This window comes from Zerene cesonia, chromosome 18 (assembly GCF_012273895.1).
Source record: "Zerene cesonia ecotype Mississippi chromosome 18, Zerene_cesonia_1.1, whole genome shotgun sequence".
Taxonomy (NCBI): Eukaryota; Metazoa; Arthropoda; class Insecta; order Lepidoptera; family Pieridae; genus Zerene; species Zerene cesonia.
Window position 1 is genome coordinate 8,675,512 of NC_052119.1, and position 12,091 is coordinate 8,687,602.

The 12,091-nt window shown below is 31.3% G+C and overlaps 2 protein-coding genes across 2 annotated transcripts; one reads left to right on the forward strand and one right to left on the reverse strand.

The window, feature by feature from the left end:
• The first annotated feature begins 2,743 nt into the window (after nt 1-2,743).
• LOC119833796 (nuclear receptor-binding factor 2-like) lies at nt 2,744-3,825 on the forward strand. The gene is made up of 2 exons (XM_038357976.1): nt 2,744-2,957; nt 3,029-3,825. Exons 1-2 carry the CDS (start codon nt 2,934-2,936, stop codon nt 3,722-3,724), a joined length of 720 nt encoding a protein of 239 aa, XP_038213904.1. The 5' UTR covers nt 2,744-2,933; the 3' UTR covers nt 3,725-3,825.
• A 434-nt stretch (nt 3,826-4,259) lies between these two features.
• Nucleotides 4,260-9,994, reverse strand: LOC119833902 (transmembrane protein 127-like). Its single transcript, XM_038358123.1, has 4 exons — nt 9,796-9,994; nt 8,805-9,053; nt 7,405-7,704; nt 4,260-6,477 (listed from the first exon to the last, which is right to left on the reverse strand). The coding sequence occupies exons 1-4, from the start codon at nt 9,818-9,820 to the stop codon at nt 6,185-6,187; spliced, it is 867 nt and encodes a 288-aa protein (XP_038214051.1). The 5' UTR covers nt 9,821-9,994; the 3' UTR covers nt 4,260-6,184.
• Nucleotides 9,995-12,091: the final 2,097 nt, after the last annotated feature.

Sequence of the window (12,091 nt, forward strand, 5' to 3'; positions counted from 1 at the left end):
CACTTACGTAACAAAACACTTTTAACGATATTATTTGTTGATTTGTTTTTTGATTTTATTAATCTGCTCCTGTTTTGTAGACCTAAATTAATAAATAGTTGTATTTACACTAACAATTTGTTATAAACACGAAAAATTACCTTTTTATAATTATGTAGTTGGATTTGTTAAGAATATGTTAAATAGGTAGTTAGTTACTACGACAACCAGTATAGTAACATACTTAATATTTTATCTGACCGAATACCTAACAAAGATTATGCTACTAGCTACTTACTACCTAGTTACTACAATGGTTGAAATCGAATTCTATTAATAGTTTATCTATTAATAAAAAGTTTTGCCTCTAAGTACTTGGGTATATGCCTTCATATTCTTTAATAAAGTTTTAAATTTCAAGTCAGTGGACTCAGTCTATCACATATTTAATCCAAGCATATAAAAAAGACTATTCTTTTAGGATTTTTATTCTTAGATAAGTCAATGAGTCAATGTTTTTCTACGACTTGTGATTGACGTTAAATATTATGTCATCAAATATTATTTGTAAAATTAGTATCAAAATTCACCAATTTCAATTCTTTTTTCGTTTCAAACAAAGATATATAGATAACATTACACTAAAATGAAACTAGAAAGCAGACACAATTCAGGCGGTATGTATCGCCTCAAAGGGAAACCCATGAAATTAGAAATAGCAAGACGAATACGCTGTGCAAGTATTTGGTGCCAAGACCACAGAAGTCTTTTGTGTGATCCAAATATACAAGCCCACATCAAATTTGCCATTTATAAAATGTTTATCAGACCTATTCTTACGTATGGCTGCGAAGTCTGGTCACTACCAAGTAACTGTGCTAGAAAGTTATTGCACTTTGAGATTTTCACACTGTTGAAACTGTATAAGTCTAGATGTTGGTATACTGTGAAGCGATTGCAGCGTGTCAATCACATTTATTATCAATACAAGGATGTTGATATTGTGAAACATATACGCAATGAACGCCTGCGATGGAGACAATTGTTGAAGTGTGAGGAGACGGCACAGAGGCGATTGAAAATGCGAAAACGCCGAAAAATACGTTGGTGTGACCAGTGATATTTAGAAGAGTATTAAGTCTTTCAATAAATAAATAAAATCGTTCATAATCTTTTCTTTAGATGGGTTATTGTGGTGTAGAGCACTCTTCGGCACGAATTGGCCAAGCGCGCACCGGGAAAAGTACAATACCCCCATAGAACACCGGCATGAAAATATAATAACATGCGAATGCTACGTCTTTCGTATCTTTTTTTCTTTCCTGTCGTGCGTCCTTTCCTTATCCCCTACCTACTCTATAAAAGCAGGCAACGCATTCGTTCGTTCATGGGCTGTGGTGATCGCTTACAATTAGGCGAACCACCAGCTCAGTTGAAATGAAATGAAAAATTCTTTATTGTGTAAAAAATTCACAAATAAGCAGTCGTACAAAAAAACTTAAATTAAATTCGCAAAGTACGGCCTTATCGCTAGGTAGCGATCTCTACCAGGCAACCCAGTTATTAATAGAACATTTTGTCGGTAGCTAGTGGTCCCACGGATTGGACAATACGGCTAAAAGCTCTGTTTCCAAATTAATCTCCATGTATTGTAACGTGCATAGGAATTCTCAACACATTGTATATCAAAATACTGAACGTGGTGTAATAAAAGCGATTGAGTTCTTCGATTGAGATGAGTTCTAAGTTGATGTTCTGGTACAAGTGAAGGCTCTAGTCAAAAAAGGAGTAACTAATGTTGTCCAGATCTGTCGTCTAAGCAAAACTTATGGACTATTGTTTTAATAACTGCATTAGATGAACACACAATTATAAGTACATAGTTGCAATTATAAGATTAAAATATATTCTTCCAAATTTTTTTAAAATAAATAGGACCCAGCAATCATCCAAAGATTTATATTCATGCTAAAAATGTTCTTTGTATCGCCAAAAATAAAAAATGCTGTCTCTGTGTGCTTTATTGCTTTTGTGGATTATATTACGTAAAAAGCAGATCCGTGTTCCTGTTGTTCGTTTCCATCTTATTTGCTGTATTCTTACATATTTACTTATGGTGATATCTACAAGATTTTCCTTATAATTTTTTTTATTGCCATTGTTGCCTAATATTCCTTTCAGGGCATAAAGTTCTAGTTTCTCCATGTCCCGTAGATTATATTCAAACCAATGAAAAATTAAAATTGGTCTCAGAAAAATTTTATAGGACAAAATTTTGCTTGCCACAGATTTTTTTGATGTTGAAAGAATTTTAACTTTCTTACGCCAATATCGTCGGAGATCTCTAGATATCATTTAATTAAAACATTTCTATGTGAAAAAACTTAGGTAATTAATTTTCTTCAACTTTTAAATTATACCAATCCTTACGACATAATTATTTTCCTGTCACTTTCTTTGTTCCATTTTATATTATTGATGTGACATGGGCATAGATAGGGACTTTTGTGTTTCTTTTAATTGCCTTTTTTTGGTGAGTGTCGATGTCAGCCAGAAAGATGTAGTATTAAGATACTACACAGACGCGTAGGTGAACTGAGAGTTCACCCTGTTGCGACACGCTCAAGGGCGTCCCTCCTTGACGGGGACCGCGAACCTTTTGCCATAAGTTTCTATATATAATTTGCACCAATATTTGAAGAAAATCCTTCATGTCATCTCACTGTCAAATTGATAGGTGACAACTTACTAGCCACTAGTCAGTTGCCAAAATGACAATGTGAGTAAATATTTTAGTCAATAATCAATAATCACAACACTGAACGTACCCGTGTCTATTGTATTCACCTGTATTCAAATTTCTTGTAAAAGAGAAATTGTTTAAAGGGCAGACGTATTATGAATCTAATTTAATTGTTATCTCATTCCTTCTCAACAATAAACGAACATTAGATATGGAAACACATCCGTTAAACTTGGTGAGCATTGTTTCTTCTAATAATACGCATTACATGACTATTGATTTTAATAAGGGTTGTTCCTTTTTCAGGCTCATCAACAACATAGACGAGCTGAGGCCCATTTTAAAAATAATAGATACGACGAAGCTATGCAATGCCACCACAATGCCGCCGAACTTCTGTTAGATGCAATGAAATCTACATCATCATCTGTTGCTTTAGAGTCGATTACACTTCAGCACAGTTATCATCTTAAACAGAAAGACCTAATTCAAAGTAAGAAGGAACAATATAGTCGAGTAAAAAAGGCAATGGAAACTATTAAAAATATGTGCAAGGATCCACACGTCAACATGAAAGTCGCGGAGTCCTCGAAATTACAAGTAGCGATATATAAAAACATTAACGAATCAGAGACGTTACTTAACAAATTATCCATGAATCAAGAGACAGTTGGTGAAATCAGTGATCCCAAAGAGTTTAAGGATGGGAAGAAAGTAGAGAAATCGCAACATGTGGTAGTTGAAGAATTGCAGATCCTGAGTCAAAATCTTCATTCACTGGTCGAGCAATTAGTATTGCAAGTGGAAGTTTTAAAGGATGAAAATGCAACTCTTAAAGAAAAGGTCAACTTTTTGGAAAAAGAGAGGGTCAAATACTTGAACATATCTCAAGAGGAAAGCGTACCTTCATTAACAATAATGAATCGAAATTTTGGTGAACCTCCAAATTTCGAACCAGCAGGAAAGACAAGTTTTGATTTGAAAGGAATATCTAAGCCATAATGGCTTATAATATTGTTGTGTATCTATTGTTATTGTAATCCTTCAAATTTTATCTAGATAAATAATATTTAACTCAATAAAATATTTTATGTTTTGATGTATTACTGTCTTTTATTCCTGTTTTTAACCTGGTGATGGTGTTTGTTTGTTTCTTACAAAACAATCTATATATTTTAACATGTTTAACACTTGTTTTTATTTTTTGGTACACTAGCTATTTGTGAGATTTTAACCATGATAATCTAGGATAAAAGATATATAATGCCTGTTGCTCAATAATTTGGAAGATTCACTTTGGTGATGAATTTTATAAATTGGTTTAATATATTTTTTTTTTATTGTAGCAAGCAGATAAACTACATTCAAATCTCCTTTGTTTTTATAGATAGAAATTGACATATTTGAGACAATTCATAGCATTTCAGTATTAATAGGTAAAAAATAAAAGACAAAAATTATTTTTTAATGTATTACATACTGGTTTTACATAAAAATAAAATCTTACTCTTATATGAAATGTAAAAATAATTTTCCAATTGGCTAACTAGTAATAACTAGGTATACTTATTCTAAACAATGTACACATTAACAAATAATGCTATAGTAATAACAAGATTATATTTTTGGTAACACAACATATACACCAGAATTTACGATAACATACTTCTATTAGGTACATATATATAATTTTGAGTTTCAATTTCAGATCACTTTATGAACACTTATCGGGCTGATTCGGTATTTTACAATTATACGAGATTTATATGTGTAATGCATCAGGGTAAAAACAAACCAATGACATCGTTGGTAAATCTTAAAATACGGAAATTTTTAGATCATAAAATTATTTGCTATAATGAAAGCATACAAATATTAACAATTATGACAATTACATACCATATAACTGTAAAAAACTATATTTTTTAATTACCCCACCGTTTGTCACATAAGTTATGACCCAAAAGCATTATACAGTAACAATGAAATATTGTAGTGTGCACAATTAATTAATTTGTATACATTAAATGAACGATGGTTAAAATTCGAGTCGACAACCGATTAAGAGTGTAAAGTTTAGTTAAAACTTTGTGAGAAGTACAATAGAAAAACGAAGTTTGGTCCTTTAAACAAAGAAAACCCCATATACCAGTGTATGACAAAAATAAAATTATTTACCACAATCCAAGTTACTCAATATACAAAAAATATACTGCACTGTTCTATCGCTTAAATCCTAAAAAAATAATTAAATAAAAATTATGATATCATTAGAAACAAACTTGGCATACTAAGGACTACATTAAAATAAATGTTATACCAACTCTAGAAAATACTTTTAAAGGAGACTGGATGTTTGGAGCTTTAATATTATGCTGTATCAAAAAGCCATACTATTATTTTTAAAAGAATATACATTAAACGATAAGGCCATGTATGCTTTACTTTTTTATTAATTATATTCTTGTATCTTGAAAATCTGTGTATAAAGAAATAGTTTGCAAGAGATATGTTTTAAGAGAGTTGTTAAAAATAATCATCAACCCTCAGAGAAATGTAATATGCAATTACGATTTTAAACATTGCAATAATGTTTCAGTTCACCTGTGTTCAAATGGCACAAGCTATATAATTTTTTTAACGCCAATGTAAAATTTTAAATGAGTAATTTCACAACCTCACAAAATATGACTACACTTTTATAAATATATCTCTAGTATTAATTTAAGACCGTAACATTCGGATCTGAGATAGGCAATTGATATGCTTCAAAAGTACATAATATAATCAAAATAATTTATACGAAATTGTAATGCACTGCAATTATTACACATGTACATATGTAAAAAGCAAGAGTTTCAACTTACAGAAGATGCTAGTATCTAGGATTATATCACATATTCTTTGATATACTATATCTATGCTAAAAGGCTTTTTATTGCTTCTCGTTGTTACTGAAGATATATAAATGAATGTGTTCTAGCAAAATTAAACGTTATTTTTTATATTATTGTATATTAGGCGTTCACTATATCGTATGAAATTGAGTACTTTTTATCACAATATTGATTTTAACACATTCTTTTAATTATTTTCTTTGTAATTTTCCCAATATTTCAAACAAATACAGTAAACGCTTGACATTGTAATTATTTCCTGTATACATAAGTGAAAGATATGTTCGAGACCACAAAAATTCGTGACTGCCATGTCTATGCCTAGAATCGATCCAATAGAAAATTAAAAGCAAATTGACAACAGATAAATATTGAAAGTTCAATATTTACGCATAAATAACAATTCAAAGCTATACATAATCGTACAGGCCCAATAATTCATATAATTTAATAGAATATGTAGCATATCTTCCACTCAGTTATAATTAAATATGAAATTACCAAAAATTAACCACATAGACATATCTCAAATAGCTTATTGTCGGACAGTTATACATTTAACCCCCTAAGGGGTGTAAGGAGGTGGTGGGGGTAAGGCAGATAGGTCATCAAATGGGAAATACTGTTGAGAGCCTAAAACTGGTGGTGCGAAAGTGGGATGGGCGGAATAATTGGGGCTTGGGGTGTAATTAATACTCGGGGTGTATGGGGGCAGAGTTGGGACGGAGGGCGTGGGCCCAACACTGTGGGCTTCGTAACCGTCCCAATCATCAATGAGGTTACGTCTTTGTAAATCCTCGTCCGTGGTCAGTGGCGCCCCCCATAGGTTTGCGGCGGACGCGAGAAGCGCCATGCAACCTAGAATAGATAAAAAAGAATATAACAGATTGTATATACAATCTTACAATATATATATGTAATGTATAAAACAAAATCGCTTTCTTTGTACCTATGTGGCTATGTATGATAAAACTATAAAACTACGCAACGGATTTTGATGGAGTTTTTTAAATAGACCGAGTGATTCAAGAGGAAGGTATATGTATATAATAACATCTATTAAAATACTCCGAATTTTACGCGTGTAGAGGCGAGGGCAAAAGCAAGTGAATTAAAATCACTTTATTTTTTTATTTACATTATTGTGATGAAAGATATTATGAGGATTGTTTGAAAGCAGAACAACGATATCCAATTTTCATTATTAAATTATCCTTTGCCTGTTATTTTGTCCATTTTATTATTGTAACCCATCCTTTTGGAAGGCCGGTAACCATTTCTAACAATGTTAATGTACATTTAAATCAAAAAAACATATATCTTCATTTACTACATTTATTTGCAAAACAAATTAAACAATATAATATTTTTATACTTAGTAGCAATTAATACAGTAATTTTTTAACCATCCCAACCTGGTAGCCAATTTAAAGTTAATTTTCCTCAATAAATTATTGGTATATGATATGAATGAAACAAAACATATAGGTTATTTAATTATGGTATTTCCTAAAAATATATTATTTTCGTAGATATTTTTAATTATTTTTTAATGATTGGAAACCTAATATCCTCAATGAGGCGTAAACATGACTAAGACATTTCACATTATAGCTTTGTCTGGGTTGACCCCAGTAAAATGCTTTTTTCCTTCCCTAGAGATGCAGCCTTATAATAATAAATAATAATTTTCATTATTTCAGTAGTTTTTAGACATTATTTGTAACAAACAAACCTTTCTTATAGCATAATTTAAATTATACATACAATAAAAGAGAAACTCACCAGCTCCAGTGATAGTATAAAATCCGTATTCATAATCGACTTGTATTGTGTTTGGATCGCTGCTATTAGCATTACCAAGCACAACAGTGGTGTAATAACACACACCCACTATAGCAATGACCCAGAAAACGCATATAATGCTAGGTACCGCATTCCGTCTTAACATCTTAATGGCTCTGCTGTTCAGACTGGTGATGTTTATTAATACGCCAATACATGAGCACAGTAAAACCATGAAGCACAGGAGAATTAAGATTCGCATCAGTGTGATAATTTCTGGGGTTGTACAAGGCGGGAGACCTGTAAGAGAATGATGATGCAGCGTCATTAATACGTGTATTTATTTATAGTTTATTGTATGTAAACATCTATAAATGGTATAAGAAACATTGTACAGATGGTGCCTTATCACTCTAAAGAAAATTTATCTTATACTTGTGCATAAACTATGTAGTAAAGTTATTAATTCAATTTATAACTTATTATTACTATTAAATTCCATTCTATATCACAGGAAATGTCATAATTTTTTCAATAATAATAAATCATAGATATTTTTAATATTCATTCAGATAATAATTCTTTAATGGGCTTTAAAAATAAAGTAACCAGATAGACAAAATTTTTAAAGCAACTGGTAAATAAGAATCATAAATTTCACAGTGTTCCTTTTAATTGAATTATAGTTGAGTCAATGTGTAATAGACAATTAATATTTTATGTTTTAACAATAACAAATGAATTTGTATTTTGCATGCCTAGTCCCATGACACTGACATGATTCAATCAATATCTTTCTAACTTTCAGTACTATCAATTACTTTCATGTGAGATCTCTTTTTTTAAACAAAACACAATTGTTATAGGCTATTTGGTGCAACTTATACATTGGTCTTATACATAACCAAATAGCTTAAGGTCAGTCTTTCTCAGTGGGTGATAATGCCATGTTGCATGTGTTGGTGTTGAAAAATTATTCTCTCAAACTCTATAAAAATTATTTATAGAGTGGGCATTAAGAAAACGAAATGAAAAAAGTCTGGAGACCCATTGCATAAGATGTGAGAGTGAGTGAAAAAGTATCTTAACAAATTTTCATTGAGCCCAAGATATAACAAGGAATTCGGACCTAATCAGTTCCAACCTACACCAAGGTAAGGCAAATGTAACACATAAATATGCTTTCAAATAATTAATTTGCACTTAGTTTGTTATTTGAAATAATGCATATTATTTCAAATCAATCAATAAATCCTTACTAATGTTATAAATTTGAATGTATTTTTGTTATCTTTTTTTTCAAATAATAGACAACTATTATATAGAAGCACAAGCTTCACTCCAATCATAATTTGAAGCTGACAGAAGATAACCAGCATATTTTTATAAATAACACTTACCATTAAAATCTGACCCGCTCATTACATCAAATTCATTATTCTGGTGTATCGCTATCTGTGATTCTTCACCGTCATCATCGAAAGTGAAGAACTGTGTGAGTGATAGACTTTGTGTACAATGGAGTCCTTTTATTCTAAACCAACTCGGCTGCACCACTGCTGCGCAGGTTAGTAGAAATGTACAGGTATTGAAGAATGCGGCAATTTTATTCAATTCCTTATCCTTGAAAGGAAATGCAATTTTGAGGCCTGAAAGTGGATAAGATGAACATATTAATATATATGTTCAATTATATTTCATCAGATTGAAACTTGAGAAGATATGCTGTCTTTATATTAGAATATCAATTCTTGTTTAGTTTGACATTCCATTCATTTAGTTTTAGGTTTTGGATATGCATATTGTACAAAGCTGATCTGACCACTGGGTAAAGAATTGTAGAGTTGCATGTATATTAAATATTAATCATGACATTTTAATTAGTACAAGATTTGTGCAAGCACATGATTAAAAAAACATACTAAATATTAAATGTAATTAAACTTAATGATATAGTCCATTTTTATTTCTATTTTATCATTTTGAGTGAGAAATCAAACAGCACATTCAATAACTTAGTAAAAACACTATGGAATGAGAAACAACAACACCTTACATTACCTATATCTATATTTAGCATTTTATCCCCAAGGGTGAAACAAAGTAGGTGAGGTCAGTTAAATATACGGCGAATTTGAATGTTAAAACATTATTAACAAATGTAAATATGTACAGAGTAACAGTGTCATGCCTATATTTATTTTATATACTTTTTCCTTGTATCGCCAATACACTCATGTATGAGCAAACAGGGCTTAGACCAATAATTTTTAATAGTTCATTTAGGAGCATCGAACATTACGATGTTTCTTCTGATATAATAGCCGTTTACGCTACGAAAGTACCAACTAAATAAATTGTTTTCTAAAAACATGGAAGGTATCGTCATACCTCGAATCCAAGTTAAACAACCCATGACGAAAGAATCATGAGAACCAAATCAAGGAAACACTTTTAAATAATGATAGGCAGCATTTATGAACATAGAGAAACAATTCACTGGCTTTAGTAAATATTTTTAGAATTTATCAAAAATTAATAAAAATCACAAAATGTCTCGGTTTTACTTTTTGTCAATGTCATAAAAGTTATAAACACTCATTAGACAGATGTCATGTGACAACAACAAGTTATCATAGATAACATTTTAGGCTTTGACATACAAAATTGCCATTAAAGATGTCCCGTAAACAAGGCGCTGTTGGTGCCAAAAATAAGGCTACGGCCTGCGACTATTATTAACCTCAAACGCCCCAGATTTGGGTACAGTATTTATGAATACGGTCATAAAAATACCATTTAAATTTTTGTATTAAGTATGGATGTTAATTAATGGATGATAATAAAAAAATTACACAAGAGTATCGGAAAGATAATGAATAATTATTTAAAAAATCCCTACTAATATCATAAATGCGAAAGTAACTCTGTCTGTCTGTCTGTTACACTTTCACGCCTAAACCACGGAACCGATTTTGATAAAATTTGGTATAAAGATAGAACTGAATTTAAGAAAGGACATAGGATACTTTTTATTGCGAAAAAAGGGTAGAAAGGATTAAAAGAGGGGATGAAAGTTTGTATGAAAGTTCGTTATTGTCAAACCGATTTTGATGAAACTTGGTATGAAGATGGAACTAAACGTGGGAAAGAACAAACCATACTTTTGAATGTGAAGAAAATATTCCTTACCATGTCGCGCGATATAAGCGAATTCTACGCGGGCGAAGCCGCGGGCGAAAAGCTAGTACTCCTATTTGTTTTACTAATTGTTTTAAAACTATTTGTTTTACTAATTTGTTTTACTCTTATAAAGGTTTTCTATTAGTTATTAGTAGTCATATTTCACATTCATAATCCAGTTGGTAATGAATGTATATAAAGTGAAAAATGTCTACTTATTATTTTATTAGCTTCACCTGTAAGTTTGATTATTTTTATATTAATTCTATGTAAGCCACTCAGTGGCGTAGCTAGGGGGACAAGGGCCCTGGTGCATAGGGAAAGAATCGGGCCCTCTTCCCCTCTTTCCGCCTTCCTCCCCTCTTTCAAAGCTGAGTACGAGGGCCCCCTGGGCCACTGAAGCCACTCCTGTAGACTCGAGTTCTTCTCACTTGAAATGAATAGATTTGTTTTAAACTTTGTCCACACAATATATTATGGGGACAATACAAAAACTACATGAGACTGCTTATCTTATTATCCTGATTGGGATTGCCACGATTAAGTAGTTTCTAATGGTACACTTTCGTTCATTTTGCAAGCAAGTATTCCGCTCGGAAAGTTATGAATCAATGCGTCCTCTAAAGAGTACAGTAATATGGCGCCCATCCTGAACACTAATAGGTTAAATATATTAATTGTATGTTTTCATTATAATTTATAAGTTAAAATCGCAATCTCACTTAGAAAACGAACCGTTTTTATCTTCAGAAGTAATAAACTATGTAATACTATGATCTATTAGATATAAGTATTTTTTGTACCTATACCTCGAATTGATAGCTCAATTTGTCATAGACTGTCTTTAGTCGTAATTCTCACAATGCAATTTGTGGTTTCATGATTTATGTTAGCATTTCCGGAATGCTAACCGCATTATCACGCTGCGTGTTCTATCCCATAAACCAATTGGGATGTTATTGTTTGGTTGGCAAATATTTAAGTAGGTACGTAGTTTTCTTTATTTTGTTGTTTATTCTAGTTTTCTATAAATGCATTGAAAAATTGCTTTACGTAAATTCGCAAAAGACTAATTATGCCCATACAAACTCTTAATTGGAAAAAGCAATTTTCTATTAGTATTTAAAGTTTCTTTAAATATCTTTAATATAATATTAGTGATACTAACTTGTGTATATATTTGGAACCATCTAGAAAGGTACAGGAATAAAAATCTTTGCTATAAAATAGGTCATCAACGTACCTGGAGGGATGTACCAGTCCAGATTCTAAAATGAACTAAATGATTATATTTTTTAAAAGACCTACGTCAATAGGATGAATTACCAAAAAGCTAAAAAAAAAAATTGACGAATTGAGATCCTCCTTCATTTGGCAAAAAGTGTGTTTAAATCAGACACTATTTAGGTATCACAGGTACTGCTCAAAATTTTAAACTGTAATGATTCTCGTAAAACAAAGTGGCGGCCGGTCAACCTATTAACAAAGTTAAATATACTAGCAG